Source organism: Tachypleus tridentatus, chromosome 8 (genome assembly GCF_004210375.1).
Source record: "Tachypleus tridentatus isolate NWPU-2018 chromosome 8, ASM421037v1, whole genome shotgun sequence".
Classification (NCBI taxonomy): Eukaryota; Metazoa; Arthropoda; class Merostomata; order Xiphosura; family Limulidae; genus Tachypleus; species Tachypleus tridentatus.
This window is the reverse complement of record NC_134832.1, coordinates 52,313,170-52,330,873: the sequence shown is the minus strand read 5'-3', so window position 1 is coordinate 52,330,873 and position 17,704 is coordinate 52,313,170. Positions and strand designations below refer to the sequence as shown.

At 32.5% G+C, this 17,704-nt stretch overlaps 1 protein-coding gene across 6 annotated transcripts in view; it reads right to left on the bottom strand.

The window, feature by feature from the left end:
* Nucleotides 1-17,704, bottom strand: part of LOC143222402 (peptidyl-glycine alpha-amidating monooxygenase A-like) — a 61,606-nt gene that overhangs the window by 11,162 nt on the left and 32,740 nt on the right. For all 6 annotated transcript variants that reach the window (XM_076448872.1, XM_076448875.1, XM_076448876.1 and 3 more), the window contains 6 exons: nt 17,478-17,644; nt 13,782-13,838; nt 11,900-11,952; nt 11,246-11,529; nt 5,266-5,389; nt 2,827-2,943 (listed from right to left, as the gene is read on the bottom strand). In XM_076448872.1, coding sequence (XP_076304987.1) covers nt 2,827-2,943; nt 5,266-5,389; nt 11,246-11,529; nt 11,900-11,952; nt 13,782-13,838; nt 17,478-17,644 — 802 coding nt within the window. The remainder of the gene's footprint in view (nt 1-2,826; nt 2,944-5,265; nt 5,390-11,245; nt 11,530-11,899; nt 11,953-13,781; nt 13,839-17,477; nt 17,645-17,704) is intronic.

The window sequence follows — 17,704 nt, the reverse complement described above, 5'->3', positions numbered from 1 at the left end:
GCTTTACAAAATAATTTGGATCATTTCACGAGTGAGGCAAATAAGTGTCAGATGACTTCTTGTCATAACAAATGCAAGGTAATACACGTGAGTTATCGGTCATTACAATTCGAATTACAGATATAATTCTGGAACAATTAACAGTTATAAAATAAAGAATCTAAAGATCAACTAGGGTGGTTGGACTTTTGAAGGGGACACCTTCAGACGTGATAGATACAGTAAATTTAAGTGAGTTTAATTAAGAGAAGGCTTGATATATATTTAAGTAGTAAAGGCTGGCTATGATTTTTTTCTTTTAAGTTTAGTTAATGAGATCCCATAAATGGACCAACTGTTGTGTTGATCAGTCAGTACTTTTGCCAACTCTAACACATATTTTGTGACTTCATTTTCATTTTATTTCATTCAGGTGAAGAAAAGCAAAACAGTTAGAAAACATTTGAGATGTTAAAACTTTTTCAATTAGAAAATGTGCTTAATACATAACAACAGACAAAACAATAACTGCTCCAAATAAGTTACTTCTTTCTGAAACAACGACTTATTACACAGATAAACTCTTTCCCTATTGGCTTGTGACCAGTTTCTGCTTGTTAAAGTATTCATGCTACAACTTTTAATACAGTAAGCATATCTTGACAAAATTAAAATATTTTGTATATATCAGATGTTTTTTTTATTAAGTTTTAATATATTATAAGTGATGTTTTCTTGTGCACTTTTTATTTCCACATGTTGACCAACCAACATGCAAAGTAATTTTGATTTGAAGATTAAGAATACTTTTGTACATCAGAAAAATTTAAAATTTCTCTCACAAAATCTTTATAAGCTTCAGATAATTATCAAATGTTTTTCAGAAAGAAACAAAATTTATATTTTCTGTTATTTTCACTATTTTATTTCTGCAAGGGTTTGGGTCACTTTGACTGACCTCGTAACCACATAAAAAATGAGGAAATAGATATAAATTATGCTTTTTGCATTCTAGAATAACCACAAATTATAATACAAACACAAATGTTTATTCTAAATAGCTTAACTCTTGTAACTTTCCACGTCTGTATATATTTTTTATAATTATTATTACACTGACCTTTCAGCTGCACCTGACTAAAATTACAGAAGTTGCTTACAGAAATTTTGCATATCAAGGATGTAAAACAATTTTTTTTGGTTTTACACATGCAATTTGAAACACCAGAATGTCATAAATTACTATATCAATAACACAGAAATCCATTGTAATTTATAGAGTTTAGTAACTAAACTGTAGTTTGGTGTAAATAAAATCGTATTTTTCAATCTGACTAATATCTTACCTTATTGTAAAAAAAGTTTCCCATAAAATACTTTAGATAGACTGAGAAAACCACTAGTAGGATATTCAGAGCTTTTGATTGGTTACACATATCATTTGGAGAAGCGTGTGAAATAACCAAGTATTTTAAAAAAATGTAACAGGTGAATGGAACCACCTTGACTGATTCAGTATTAATATTTCAGAAGACAGAAAACAAAGGAGGTTCTTTTCTCACAATCTAACTTGTCAGTATCGATAATTTGAGCATCTAAGAAATTACAGACTCTGTATTCGAACATCAAAAACATCTAAATTGAACCAATGTTGTATTCAACACACCAGATGGAACACAGAAATCAATATTTAGTATTTACTTTTACATCTTAAATTTAACTAATGTATGATAAAATAAAAGTTTAATTATAAACTACAATTTGATACTAAACTTGTTTGTGTATATATATTCATAGAATAGTAGTTCATTAAAATATTGGATGTAAGCCTACAAATGTGATGACATGGCCTTTGACCTATGACCATAGGAAAACCCTTGTTGGCAGGATTATGATATATATTAAAAAAAGTACTAAATATGGACTCCACTTTTCAGTTAATATAATATTAAATTTTAGTATATGACATATTTACCACATTTGTTGAAGAATATGGTGCAATTTCAAGCTTCTACAACATTCACAAACATTTTTCTCTCTGAACTTATGTGCATAGATATGAAAGGACTACTTAAGTACAGCTGCCATTCTGGAAGAAATGCAAGACCTACTGCAAATGTTTGTGATACTTCTACCAGATCAATTAGCGAGACTTAAAAATTACTCTTATAGCATACTTACAATCCCAAAACGTTGAGCATTTTTTTGTGGAAACAGGTTAAAGGTCATGAATCCTTACTGTTATTGTTCAATTATACCAACAAGCCAAATGACTAAGTAAAAAGTTAAAAGTCATGGATAATTTTGAAGTAAAAAAATACATAAACCAGATTAATGAAATGCAAAAAAAGGGCCTAAATTGTGTCTATTCATAAATATTTTAATACAAAGTGCATTTTATGAATAAATTACTAACTTTCACTTAGAGCAATGTGTGTACTTGGGAAAAAAAAAACACCTTGAAATCAGTAGCATTGATTAACTATATAATTTTTTATGTTTCTACTTATGAAGACCAAATGCATTGTTTCATCACTAGGGTACCCTCACTGTTACAGCATTTTCGGCTGTAATCCCAGTTATATCCCCATGAGGTTTGGCCAGCTTTCTCTGGAAATTTTGGTGATTCTGAATACATATGTTTAGCTCAATGCAAACTATTCTTTATTATAAATATATAAGAAAAACCAAAATAATAAATAATGTGAAAACTCTTATGTATGATATAAACAACAAAATATTATATTAGGCATAGCACATGTTGTTTTCCCATATTGAGCTAACAGTTCACTTAATGAATTAAAAGTAAGAAAATGTAAAAAACTGTCATAAGACAGAAGAACTTACAAGTTACTTCCCCATGTCTGCTCCACGTTGCCCGTTTCACCTTTTAATATCACTACAGCTTCTTGCTCAATAGGACCTCTGTCTATCAACTGATAACGATTTGTAAAATCAAACGTCCTACAAAATCATTGAAAAAAGTGCAGAAGCTAAGTACAGTAACTGTGTAGTTTTTATTTACTTTGATAGATGGAGTTTATGAAATATCATATAACATAGAATATAGGTAGATAATGTACACACAGACTGTGGTATTTACATATTAGACAATCAGAAGTGTAAGGATTAGGTTTATTATTCTTATATCTTATCAGACATGGCCTAAATGTACATTAAACTACTTTAGTCGTAAAGTAATACAATAGTTGGCACACACATTTGATGAAATAGAGTATTTTGATACAATTCAGGTAATTTATTAGATTAGACAATTATTACTTCACCAACAATACATTCTTAGAAATTGAAATGAATGTTTAGTATATTAACTAAAACACCAACAAATATATCAAACTCAGAGTGGTAAATTTCAGTTCTAACAGAAATACTTTGTACAGACAAATCTTATACTCAAAAAATGAGTCTTAGATGTAAAAAATCACTGAAACAGAGTAATAAAAGTTTTATTCTGAAAATTTAAAAAAAATCTTTACATCAAACAAGGCTACCTATAACTGGGAATTTTCTACTACTCTAGTAGTACAGATAACTGTCATCAGGTGTGCAACTATTTACATTCAGATTCCAACAGAAATGAATTTTAGAAGAATCCAGTTTTACTTCTTGACAAATATTTTATATTTTTGCAAATGGCTTAGAAACAGTTTCATTTCATGACTTAAATTAAGTCCTTTTGAACTGTCAGTAAAGTAACTTGAAATAATTTACACGTGAACAATGTCATGACACACACCTAAATCATTATTCCATTTTTTATATATCAGGCAAATTATTTAATGATTATTCAAATACGTCATCAAATTTTCTTTTTTTACTCAAGGTAAAATGGTAAGAATCTGTGATGTGAAGGCCTAATGTATTATTTGATTGGCCATACCCTCTGCTGAGGACTGCAGTTTCTCCTCTTCAAATAAATACCATTTAGGCCTCTTATTAAGGTGAAGTTTGCAAGTCATTTTCAACCACCAATAAAGTAACCTATAAGGTTATTACTTGTATCTAAATGATAATTTTGTTACTGAATATTGATAAAATTCAAATACGTGACAATATGCAGGTGTCCAAGTTGTTTACTTAAAGAATTCTCTCTTATTAAAGGTGTTGCAATTTCATTCACAGTACCTATAGATAGTGTGAAATATAAAAAACTTAAACACACAAGTATAAATAAAAGAACAAAAACATTGTTTTGTTTTCCATTCATAAAAGATCTCCAACAAGGTCATATATTTGTACTAACGTCTGTGATTTAGATAAAACTGGTATGGTATTGCATCTTTATATAATAATTTCAATTATGTATAATAATAATAAAAAAATTGATTTAACTTCAGTCTCACTTTTGTTAAATAATCTAAAGAAAGAATGTAAACATAAAAAGAAACTTTTATTCAAACCTGCAATACGAAAAGTCAATTACTATCACACGAAATAGTTCATTTTTATACCATAGTTAAAATCAGACAGGATGGTTTTAGAATGTTAGATCTGTATTTGCATTTCGAGATTAACAATTGAGAAAAACAAAAGGTAACACAAGAGGCTGAACTGCTATAAATTGATATACGAGAAATTAACATATTGGAAATAATGAATTATTTTGTGGAAACTACATAAACCTTAAATTATATTCCCCTCATTTAATTAATTAAACCCCAATTCAGCATTTCTATAATACTGTGCCTTAAGTTTTTAGTTTTATTTACCATCAATATGTGGTTAAGACTAGTTTTATATGATAGTTCCTATATTGTCTGTAATTATTAGCACTTGTCCCAATTACTTGGGTTTCATCCATTCCTTCCTACTTTATCATATATATCAAAGCTACATTTTTCCCTAATTTTTTCATGTCCACTTTATGTCCATCTTTTATACACTTTTCTTAATATCCTCTCCCCTTCCATTGTTCTATTGGTCAACTTGTTCTACTGGTCACTCTCATATCAACTTGTTCCTTTCTTCGCTTTTTCCAATATGACAAAAACACTTTCACAAAAAACCCTAAAGAAAGTTTTTCAAATACACATTTATAATTTTATTTTGTACAAGTATTTTTATAGTTCTTCTTTCTGTCATAAAATATGTAAAATAAAGAAATAAAGACAAATTAGGGGGTACATCTTAGAGCGATTTTACAGAAATACTACTGGGCCTAACATTTACTTCTATCAATTACTGCAAACAAACTTGATGTTAACAGGTATTTTGTTGAACAATGTCAGACCTACTAGTTTAGGTTTACACTAAAAGTAAACTTACAGTGAATTCCAAATATGAGAACCTCTGTGAAAGACCACAACTCTTCCTTTGTTATCAACAGCAACAGCTGAGATTTGGCCAAACTCTAATTTAGTTGCTGGCCAGTTGTTACTGACTTCATATCCTAGTAAACAAAAATTGTAATTTACAAAATGAGGGCTTGAATATATATAAAAAATAAACTGTATTATTCAGAGAACTGTTATAAGCTATAGAGCAAATAAAACTGTGGTATGTGAAACTAATATCAGTGGTACATGAAACAATATAAAAATGATAAAATTTGTAATAAGCCCTATCCGAGATTCCAACTTACATATACACAGTACTATCCTCACTTCTGGACTCACCCTCTACCTGCACTGACTCACTAGTATTTTCCTTTCTTCAAATTGACAAAAATGGTACCACACATTTTCCAATCATACCAGACAAAACAATCACATCATTTGCATTGATGGGTGAGTGTTAAAAATATTAATTTTTGTTAGTAGGTTTTTCGATCTTTTTAATTAGGCCTGGATTTGTAATTTAAAAAAAAAAATTAAAAAGTGGTATGAAACACTTAGAAACAACTGTTATAAAGGACTTGCATAAGCTGACACAGTTTTACCTATGACGTGTCCTGAATTCAGCTGAGTAACTAACTCTCTGCAAAAGTGTGAAGGTTAAAGGTAACAGGTCATGCTTTTTTACAGTGCCATTTAACCTTGTCTGCATAATCAGTGTTAGAGTTAACAACTGTTCATTTTACTCTATATTGCTGATTTAATAATTCTTTGTGGTACAGTAAATACCAGATACTACAGATAGAAATACTTAAGAAAATCGTAAATGTTAACTTTTGAGGTTTTAGAGGTCATGAAAAAAACCCAAAAAACCTTTGTTCTTTGCATGCATTGACTTGTCAGAGTTTGTGTCAGACTGAAATTGTCAATCCACATACCCAACTTAAGTACAAATACTCCTGTAGCTCATGCACTTTGTTTTCAACAGACTTGCAGATTTTATTTACCATAAGCTTGTCATGTTTCACGTAAGTACACCCCGTGACTTCAGATTTACAGTTAATATTCCTCTCCATTATGAAGTTAGCCCCATGGATCAAGTCTGTGCACATTGGGTTGACATGTCTACACATTTAACTTTAATTAGTGGTTTTATTAACAAGAAACAACAAGGGTCCTTTGGCACATTTAGCCACTAAAACCTGGTTCTTATCATTCTTATATTTAAGAGCTTTCCCTTAAAGTCACTTACAATTATTGGGATGTACCAAATCTGAAGGCAATCCATTCAGCTGTCTTAGCTGAAGTAAAGCCCTCCCATTAAAATTAATGGTTGTGTTTTCTAGTCCTAACATTCTCTCTAACAAGTGTAAAAAAAAGAGATACATCAACACTCTCACCTTTCTTTACAATCTTAAACAAATCCTATGAAACTCTTCTTTTTCCAAGAGAAAACAAGTTCAGAAATCTTCACTTATCCTTTACATCCTAGATTTACCCTAATAACCCTTCTGAACTTTAACATTTCAATGTCATTTCTAAAGTAAGGAGTCCAGCACTGAACACAGTACTTGATGAAATTGTATTTAATATTTCTGTAGACACAACTTAAAATCCTATTTGGCCTACCACTAGCAACAACAAATTGTTTGGGTGGCTGAAGAGACTGATGAATCAGAATATAAAGATCTCTTTTTTTTTTCTCCATAACCCTGTTAAGTTTATTTCCATTTTGCCCATAACTTACATTGTGATGACTTACCTGCATTTATTATAATTAAGAGTTATCTGCCATTTATCTGTCCAACTTCCCAAATAATCCAAATCCTTTTATAAAGCAGTAACCATCCTCCTCATATCCACCCACCAACATCCAAAACTTTGTCATAAGTAAAAATAAATAATCTGTTCATCATTTATTCTTTTCTGCAAGTAAACAAAGCAAAGGTCCTAAAGCTGAGCCCTGAGGTACCCCGCTCATCACGTTAATCCACTTTAACTAAACTCCTTATGTAACCATTTTCCTTTTTCCAACTAGCCACTTTTATATCCAATAAGCCAACATACCCCCCACATCTACAGAGATAGATTGTTTAACAAATCTTTTGTGTGATACTTTTTGAATATCCAGATACACCAAACACATACCTGAACCTTTGCTTACATAAATAGTAACCTCTTTAAATAATATTAAAAGATAGGTAATGCAAAACATTCTTCCAATAAAAGCATGTTGACTATTCAACAAAATTTTAAAGTTTGTTAAATGAATTTACAAAGCACCTTTTACCCAATAGAAAGTTAAAATTATATATATTCTTTTAAAAAGGGGCAAATAAAATTTCAATTTTTGAGTATAACAAATTCTGAAAGAAAACTATTATTAAATTACTACATCTGGAGATCGTTTGAAGCATTTCTCCCTATTTTGTTTCCTTCCAACATTCTGATAACACTGTTTAACAGCAAGGAATATAAAGTGTCATTTCTTCACTCAAATTTAGTGATTTGAATCACTAGATGTTTTTATTTTCTGCCTTTCTTAAAACAAATTTTAAGATCTATTTTTAAAAAGGACCACTGATTATCCAATGTTATTGTATATCCTTTAAATACCACGACAGCAGTGATATGAACTTTTGAGTAATAGTACTGTCTTGATCCAAGTTGTAACATAACAAATATTACGATCCACGATTAATTTAAATTATCTATTGATAAAGTAAAATAATAAAAAAAAAAGAGTACTAATAATTTTCACCAGACTTTCAGATAACATCTACTAATAATGACATCATGATCAGAAAAATATGATCTTTGTATTTCACTAAATGTGGCATTGATGACTCATTGAAATGTAGTTAAAAATCCCTTTCCTTGATTATTACAATGTACAAATTCAGTAAGTTTGTACTTACTTCTTAGTAAATATTAGGTTAAATACTTTATTAGTTTTCTCATAAATTATTATACCTTAAAAATATCTGAAGATACTGTCTCTCTCTTTCTCTCACACACATGCCAGTAACAGCGTTAAGCAAACAATAGTATTGACCTCACCAACCTTAAGATAACTTTTGTTATCACAGGCTGTAGAAAAAATGAAATTATTCACTGTAGCTAATTATTTTGTTATAAATTACCATTACATCCATTAAAATAAATATGTGGTGAACACCAATTTCAAGTACTTTTTAAAGTGTGTTATGCAAAAAAGTAATTCCTCAACCTTTAAACTAAAAGGTTATGATATGCTATTTAAAAACTATGTCGAGAATTATGCACAGGTAACTTAATATTCTTTACTATCCGTGAGCCAGCGAGAAAGATAAATAAATAGAGGTGATAAAAAACAACAACAACTATTGTGCTTCAGCAAAGTTACGTACATTCAAAATACTATCACACCACACAGAAATGTGTATTTTGTATAATAGCAACTTTTAAAATACAGAACTTAAAGAAATTCTTACACTCGACATGTTTGAACATTTAAACTTAATTAGCTAGTACAAATTTACAGGCAAGATAACTAAATTTCAGTTTTATAAATACACATTAAGTGTATTTATTATTTATTAATATTTAGTAAATTAAAACAATAAAATTACTAGAGTTAACATTTTTTTTTACACTGTATTTCCAGAAGGTACTTAACCTCTTCTTACAGAAAGCTATCTTGATCTTTTTCTACCCTCTAAGCACTGCTGAACAGAATTTCAGACTTATTGCACCACCAATTTCATGCCACTATTGAACACGTATTTAGCATCCGAGAACTCTCCACCAATAATATTGTGCCGGCTATATGTTGGTGCAGTTAGTTCCCTCTGTTATTCCAGTTCAATCCTCACTTTGAGAATTGGCCAGCTCTACACAAAGGATACTGGCAGAGGGTAGCGTGCAAGTGTTAAGTACCCACTGGAAATATGTTTTTACGGTGAGAAAATGTTAATTTTAGATAAGGTGTTACCTATTCTCACATGATGCGAGAATTCCAAACTGCAAAGGTAGAGGAACTGGCATGAGCAACCAAAACCGAGCAGAAAGCAACCACTCATAATGAACAGACGTGCTCCAAGATGAAACTGAAGCACACGTGGGGTACCTGCAATACATCTGGAACAGATATGTTCTTCACGTTTGAAGCAGGAAAATAAATGTGATACTGGCAGAAAAAAGTGTGTGCACAAGTGCAATTTATTTGCAGAGGTGTAATCCATAGTAAAATATAAAATGAATGAACTTTGTATAAACCCAAACTCAAGCAGACAGATGACATACCATAACTTATCACCATTACGGAGCTAAGGATTTAGAAAGATAAGAACAGATGGAAAGTAACAAACATAGTGGCTATAGCATACGGACCATGTTACATATAGTCAGCAACTTCAACCATAAGTAAAGAGTGTCATAGGTCAACTAACCACAATTAGGAAGAAGTTAGCATATGAACAAAACCAAACTCCCCAAACCTGTGTAGTCACAAGAAGTACAACCTAACTGCATCGTGGGATCATAACACTGCCTCAACTCAACTCCACCATAACAATAGAGAAATATCTGTAACAGGTATTACAAGCTGATATCATAAGTTATTCAATCATAAATGCATGATAAAAACATCCTGCATCTGGAATTATGAGGATGATGGAGAAAATTTACTCAAATATAGAAATGATGTATGTATGTCTTGCTGCCAGCATCATGAGGCAGAGTCCCTCAAACTAAACTGGAGAAGTAGGAAAAGAATCTCCTGAAACTATAATTAACAAAGAGTGGGACCTCTACTGCACCTAATCAAAAGGAATAGAGTGGTGCCATCCAAAACCCAGTATTATGAGAAAGATCTTACACTGACTGGTTTCCAGAGAAATGGAAGGAAGGAAACAAGTTTTGTTCTCTTTTCAGTGAGTGGAAAATCATGAGTATACATATATGTTAAATTAAGATTAAGCAACTCACTCAAGAGGAAGCCTCCATGGTCCACTACCTCACTGACTGGGACTGATAAGGACTCCCTTGCTCCACTGAAAGACAAAAAGAGGGAAAGTGAACACAGTAGAGAATCCAGAGGAATATTACATCAAAAAAAGTGCAATGGGTGTTTGTAAACCCCTATTTTGTAAAGCAGAACAAACCCTCTTTGTTCAATCAAAGAGGTAGCAAAGATGGACATAAATCACTTTCATAAGGTCTTAGTGACACTCTATGACGGAGTGAAACTTGTTGATATCTAGAAACACACTTCTATACTCTTACAAGGTATGCCACCAGTGGTCTTGCAGAAGACCCTATTTTTTATGGTTTAGCATTATAACACAATCAGTAAATAGTGCAGGATGGGCTTGAAGCAAAACTACCTGGCCAGGCAACACCCACCACAGAATGGAACCCTATTATAACTGAAAAGGAAAAAAAAAGTGGGTTCTCTACAAAAGAAACCATAAATGAAGTGACAACAATTTCCCCAGTCAAGGAAGAATAGAAGTGTGTAGAAATGCCACAGTAGGGAGACAGTATCTGCATGAGGAAGATACAGTCAGATTGTGCAGATAAGAGATAAAGATACAGAGAGTAGTATACATTCCAGCTTCAACGATCTTCTCCAGTGGACAGTGAAAGCAAGCAGCCAAAGACACGGTGAGGTGACAAAACTGATGAGAAGAAATACTGGATAAGTCTGAATATGCAAGGCAAAAAAGTTGATAAACCCAACCAGTGAGGGTAACAGATGATAAGAGCACATGAATGGAATAATTATAACAAAGTATTAAATTTCACTGTCAATATTAAATACTAAATATTTTTAACAGAGCTAATGAATGTAATACAGAGTTACTCAGTAAAATTACAAAAGAAGTTAAAACACAAAACAAAAAAAACATGTCAGCTTCATGGGCCTTTTGCATTATTCACAGGTCCATAAGTGCAAAGTATATTTATAAAAATAATAATTCATGACTTACTGATAACAGCCTCCTCTATAGGAGTGCTATGGTCACTTGGACTAACCACCTGGTCTTTTTTATCTACATGAAAATAGTCTGATGAACTTATAGAGGGATAGAAGGTTTCAGGATCAGATCTCAGGATATTCTGTTCCATGTGAAGCTGGATGTCATTTCCTTCAGGTAAGTTCTGGTTAAGTTCAGGGATTTCTACATCAACACATTTACCATATGATTGTCCATTAGTAATTTTGGTGTAGTACATGATGTAGAAGTTGCACATTTCGTCACTTGAATTAGGCCTATAAAATCATTAAGAATACCAGATTTCAATGTGACAGCTCATTAAAATTCTACTTGTACATACACTCAACCATAAAACTACATTTATTTTATAGCAGTAACTGTCTGTGTACTTGGAATGAAGAACAAAGTTTTTAGAAAAATCTAAATTTATGTGTTGGAGTTTTTATGTCTTCATCTTTCTTACCCAGCGTGATTAGCGCAAGCATATGCACAACCTTCACACTGACGTTTTCTATTTCCAACTTAGTTGAATCAGATTTACACATAATAACAATATAGCACAGCTTGTATCTCATAGGTGTTCTTATAATAAACAAAAAAAATGAGAGATTAGAACAAATAATCACACCAGGGTGACATACTTACCCTATATACACATTCTTAGTCACACCAGTTGAATTATAGGTACACCTTGCTGCCTAAATATACACAAATGTTACAATTTTGTACAGACAAACTGATAATAACTAGATTCAAGCTTTACTTAATGGATATTTTTTATTTAACATGTTACTAAATAAATACTAAAAAACTATTACTTGAAAATCATGTTTTACATTGTTAATTCAGGATAAACTAAGGATGCTTAAATGGCTAAGCACCTACAAATCGATTCAAATAATTTTCTGTCCCATCTAAGGAACTTGAAGCTTCAAGAAACTGGTCTTAGCAGACGTTAAACTATAGTGTGATAATAAAACTCAGAAGCACAATTTAACTCTGCTCATACTAAATGAGTACAAACTGTTATCAATAAGTGGTTGTTAAATCTTTTAAGATCACGTTAAAAGCGAAACTAAAAATTACAAAACAAAATACACAATCTGCAATTTTACTCGACCATAACAAATGTGTTATTCTATTACTGAAATATTAAGTAAGAAAAAGTTGAGCAAACACAACAATTACAAATAAACAGAGTGATGCAGCTAGCACTAATGAATGAATGTAACAAGCAAGTCACAACATGATACAAGAACAGCAAGTCTCAAAGAAAAATGCGATAGAACTGTTAAGCATACAAGTGGTTACATTAACAAACATCATGAAACAATAGAAACATTTTGTAGTAAGCTTCAAATTATTTTTTTTTTAAGAGTTCAGAGTTCTCCTAACATCTCGTCTTGACACTTATGAATATCTTAGTTCTATTGAAATATCCTGGATTTTCATTCCGCCAAAAATAATTATGTAACTTCTAAACCTGTAATCTATTTTCAAAACTGAAACCATTTTAAATTGGGTTTTACTTACATTTTGCTCTAGGTAAGCCCTAACTATTCAATAAAAACAGTATTGGTTTTAAAATTTAACTGAACACAGTTAAAATGTAAGAGTACACTTTCATCAACAGGTGTCTACAAACAATGAGCACAAATAAAACCTTGCTTACTGACAACATCCAATACAAACGTGCGTTTGCTTCGGTTATTCGTGCACAGCTACTATAAGGGTTATCTTTGCCAGCCATCCATAATTTTGAAGTGATAGATCATAGAAAAATCATTAGTTTGTTTTGAATTTCATGCAAAGCTACTTCAATGCTATCTGTGCCAGTCATTCCTAATTTAGCAGTGTAAAACTAGAAGTAAGGCAGCTAGTCCTCATCACCCACCACCAACACTTGGGTTACACTTTTACCAACGAATAGTAGAATTGACCATCACATTATAATGCCCCCACAGCTGGAAGAGTGAACGTGTTTGGTGTGATGGGGATTCAGACTCATGATCCTTAAATTACGAGTCGAGTGCCTTAACCACCTGGCCATGCTGTACCAGGAAGTCTTTTAAAAGAATTTTTTTTTGTCAGCGTGTTGTGGTGTTCAATAATTACACATGGAGCATGCCTGTTTCTGTCTACTTTTGGAAACATTTCAGACAATGAATTCGACACAGAGAGAATGCAAACTATGAAACTACTTAACACAGACAACAGCACTCACCACCAGCTTTTTGGATACTCTAACAGCAGGATTTGACTGTTACTATTATAATGCACTCATGGCTCATGCAATTTTGTGTTTTGTGGGAATTAGAAACAAACCATCAACTCTCTGTTTAACAATCTAGCATGCCAGAATCTGAGCCACTCCCTATCCTAGATCACAAACCTTCTACAGTCTAGGAATGCTTAGCTATTCAGAAGTAAAAACAGTAAGACTGACTTCAGTTATTAGAATTTTTCTCATATCAAAAGCAAGAGTTTGACAAGCAGAAAGAAATATGATGATAAACTTTATACTTACCAGAATATCACCAGGTTTGACAGTTAAGAGGTGATTGGTTGTGGTTACATAAAATGACTGAAATCATAAATTAAAATGCAGATGAAGAAAAATGTTGATATAAAAACATAATTTATGGTACACATAATCTACTGATTAATACATAATTTTATTAAAGGTCAACAAACAGACAAAACAGATTTCCTCTCCGCACAAAAACTATCAATACTAAACAAAGTATGTGCTTTAAATAATTTTAAATTTGAAACATATTTTAAACTACAGCATCTATAGTTTATTTTCCTGGCATAACAGCATAAATAAACAGCACATAATATATGCTGCTTCTATCAACTAGGAATTATTAAAAATCTATTGAAATATATTAGAAAGCAGTGAAGATCTTGAAAAAAGTACAAATCTTATGCACCAAAGGCAAAATAACCAACATGGTTTCTAAAAGTTTACAGCAATACAATGGTAAACAATACTACACTTTCTCAACAAAAATAAACTTTTATATGTACATGTAGAGAATTGTTTGTTTTTTGTTTTTCTGAATTTCGTGCAAAGCTACTCAAGGGCTATCTGTGTTAGCCATCCCTAATTTAGCAGTGTAAGACTAGAGGGAAGGCAACTAGTCATCACCACCCACCACCAACTTTTGGACTACTCTTTTACCAATGAATAGTGGGATTGACTGCCACATTATAATGCCCCCACGATTGAAAGAGCAAGCATGTTTGGTGCGACGGGGATTCGAACTCGCAACCCTCAGATTAGAAGTTGGACCCCTCAACCCACTTGTCTGTGCCGAGCCTCACATGTAGAGAAGCAGAAATTGTTCTACAAGGCACAAAAAGACATTGTAATACATGTATAAACAATGGTCTCAAATTCACAAAACAAAATACAAAAATAGATTTAATCACATGTAACAGTGATCTCTGACTTTGCATATTTAATATTGTTTAAGTAAGAACATTATGGAAGCACTGTTGTAAGAACAAAAGGCATTCTTACCATTACAAATTAATTAATTGTGCAGAACTAATATTCAAAGAAACTACATTATGGTTTTTACTTTTAAAAGATGATCAGGGATTATATAGAAATTTACCAAGCACATACATCAGCATTTTTCTACACTGAAAATTAATTTCTGATGGATGCTTTTCTCACAAAATAGTTTTCCTAAACTAGCAATGCCTTCTATTGGTACAAATTTTCAATGCACATCATTAGCTTTAAACCTCTTGCTTCTGTATATTCACATGTAAATAAACATGAGGCATTATGACACCACTCCTGTCACAACCATTATCTTTTCCATATCTTTGCTGATTAATCACTTCAGGTTTGGTCAGAAGATCTACATCAAACATCACCAGAAGTGGAGAGCCTGGACAGGAAATGTGATAACTTCCGATACAAATCTTACTTCCTCTCACAAAACATCTAAAATCCCACTCTGAACTAGTAGAAGTAAAAAAAAATAATTTATCCACCATTAAGAAGTGCTCAAAAAGCTACCATGAGTTATGGAACCAAAAGAAAAAACATTACACTACAGCAAGAGACCACGTCACCTTTGATTCAGGTATACTCTTTGCTGAACGTAAAAGGCAGGAAAAACATGAAGGAATCTAAAAATATGAATAAGTAATGTATAGGTTTTGAGTGTTGAGTGACTAGGGCACAATAGTTCGTAGTGGTAGTTTGACCTCATACAATACCATGTGGTACCTGGAATGGTATATCAGATCCTTGACAGGAAGAGGATCACCTTCCTCTTCACCTGGAAACAGGAAGTAGTGGGAAAGATGAGCTTCCACACCAAAACCAATGACCACTTTCCTGCATTTCCAACACTACCAGCATTAAGTGCCCTGGGAACCAACATCCAGCAGATGGTATGAAGATGGAAAGCTCTGAGAAGATGTTGTCAGTCCAGAACCTAACAGCAATGGGTATAGTACATCCAGTCTCCAGTAGGAGAATGATATCTTGCCATACAAAAGCAGGAAATCATGTTGCTTCCAGCTATAATCAACATTATATCCACTAGGAACCAACATCTAGAAGATGGTAGGAAGAGGGACTTGAAACCAGGGCTAAATTTCCAGTCCAAAATCTGGTAACAGTGAGCATTTATAACTTAGTCCACAGTAAGAGGAAGGATGTTGGCCAGCACGCATGCAAGGACTTACTTACCTGGACCATCTCCAACCTACATTATACATATCGGAAATCTACATCTGGAGTATGGTAGGGGGGTGAACATCTCAGATTGAGGGGCAAACTGCAAATATATATATTTGTGACATAACAGAGTGATTCAACCAAAACCTGGATGCATCTAAAATTGTATATCAGGTCTGTTGTAGGAATGGCATCAAGCCAGCTACACATTACACTAATTCTGAATGGGCCATTTCCAACCAAAACCACTGTGAATGCACATGTGGAGAATGGTAGGAAGGAGGAATACTACAGTAGGAAAAACAGTCAATCAGGTATATAGACAGAAATATGGTGTAGTACCACAGCTTAAACCTGGCAATATCTGAAATTGTGCATCAGGTCTGTGATCAGAAGTGATATATGCTTGCACCCTATTCTCAAGTGAGTGGTATGATTCATGTCTCAGGAGGAAAAGTCTCCATGGTTCACCACTCCAGTTGGAGAGTCCAGAGAGCAGCATCATTGGAGATAGAGCAACAGGTAACTATGATACCCTATTTTGAAAAGAACAGCTACAAAATAAATAGTCAATCAACCAAAATCAGGTGGCATCTGCAACTGTACATTAGGTTTGTGGTAGGAAGAAACTCAAGGCCACAGAGCAACAAAAATGTGCAGCAATCTGTCTACTTTACTCATGTTAGTCCATGAGTGTGTGGTCCAGGACAAACATATGTATTAAGAAAAAAACCACTGGAAAGAACTACTAGCAATGCTATGAAAACACATCTTCTTTACAGTGTGAACAGCCCAAAGATGTGATATAACTGTTTAGTCATAGATGACAATAAAGTCAAAAGATAAATAATTTGGTTAAAAAAAAAAGTACATAAGGTCAGGCACTGCTTGCCACAGAGTAGGATTTAGAATACAATATCAAAAAGACTCATAAAAAAAATTAAAAAAAAAAAACACTAAGCAATACCAAAACATGAAAATTTATGTAAAAAAGTAAAACAAAAAAAAGTCAGTGGTATAATGGAAAATGTTGAAAACTCTAAGCAGCAACATATTTGTACAGTACCACTGCCAATCAAGAAATGATTGACAAGTGCAGATGTGAAGAGGGCTCTGTTGTGCTCTTATTGATGGAGAGCTACTGCATGATTATTTACCTGTGGATATGCAAAAGTAGGAGGTGGAAAACTAGTGGTGTGCATTGAAAATTTACCCCAACAGAGGGCAGTGCTAGTTGAGAAAAAGCTAGGTTGTGAGTGAATGTGAGGTATCATATAGGAAATTACCGAAAAATTATAATGACAAACAAATTATTATATTAATACATAACACGTATAACATAGAAGAATTAAACCTATTTGTTGTTGTTATTTTCATAAATATTAAAAGTGTGGGGGAATTACTTTGAAAAATATTAAATATTATTTGTTTTTTAATGTTATTTCAAAAGTAGTTCTGATACTTATTATTGTAGAGATCATCTCAACCACAAGTTAATATGACATACAATATTACCTGAGGCTGCTGTGGATCTCCTTTCCCTAATAATGTCCATGTTTGCGCTTGTGAATCATACACGTATCCACTGATCACCAAAGCTAGATTATGTCCATGAACTCGGAAAGCAAACGGATGAATAACCAGATTACTTTGAAACTTGCAATTCACATCTACATGAAATTCTGGAAAAAAAGAAAAACACATACATACTAAAGAAAAAAGTAACTTAAATTTGGAGTTTA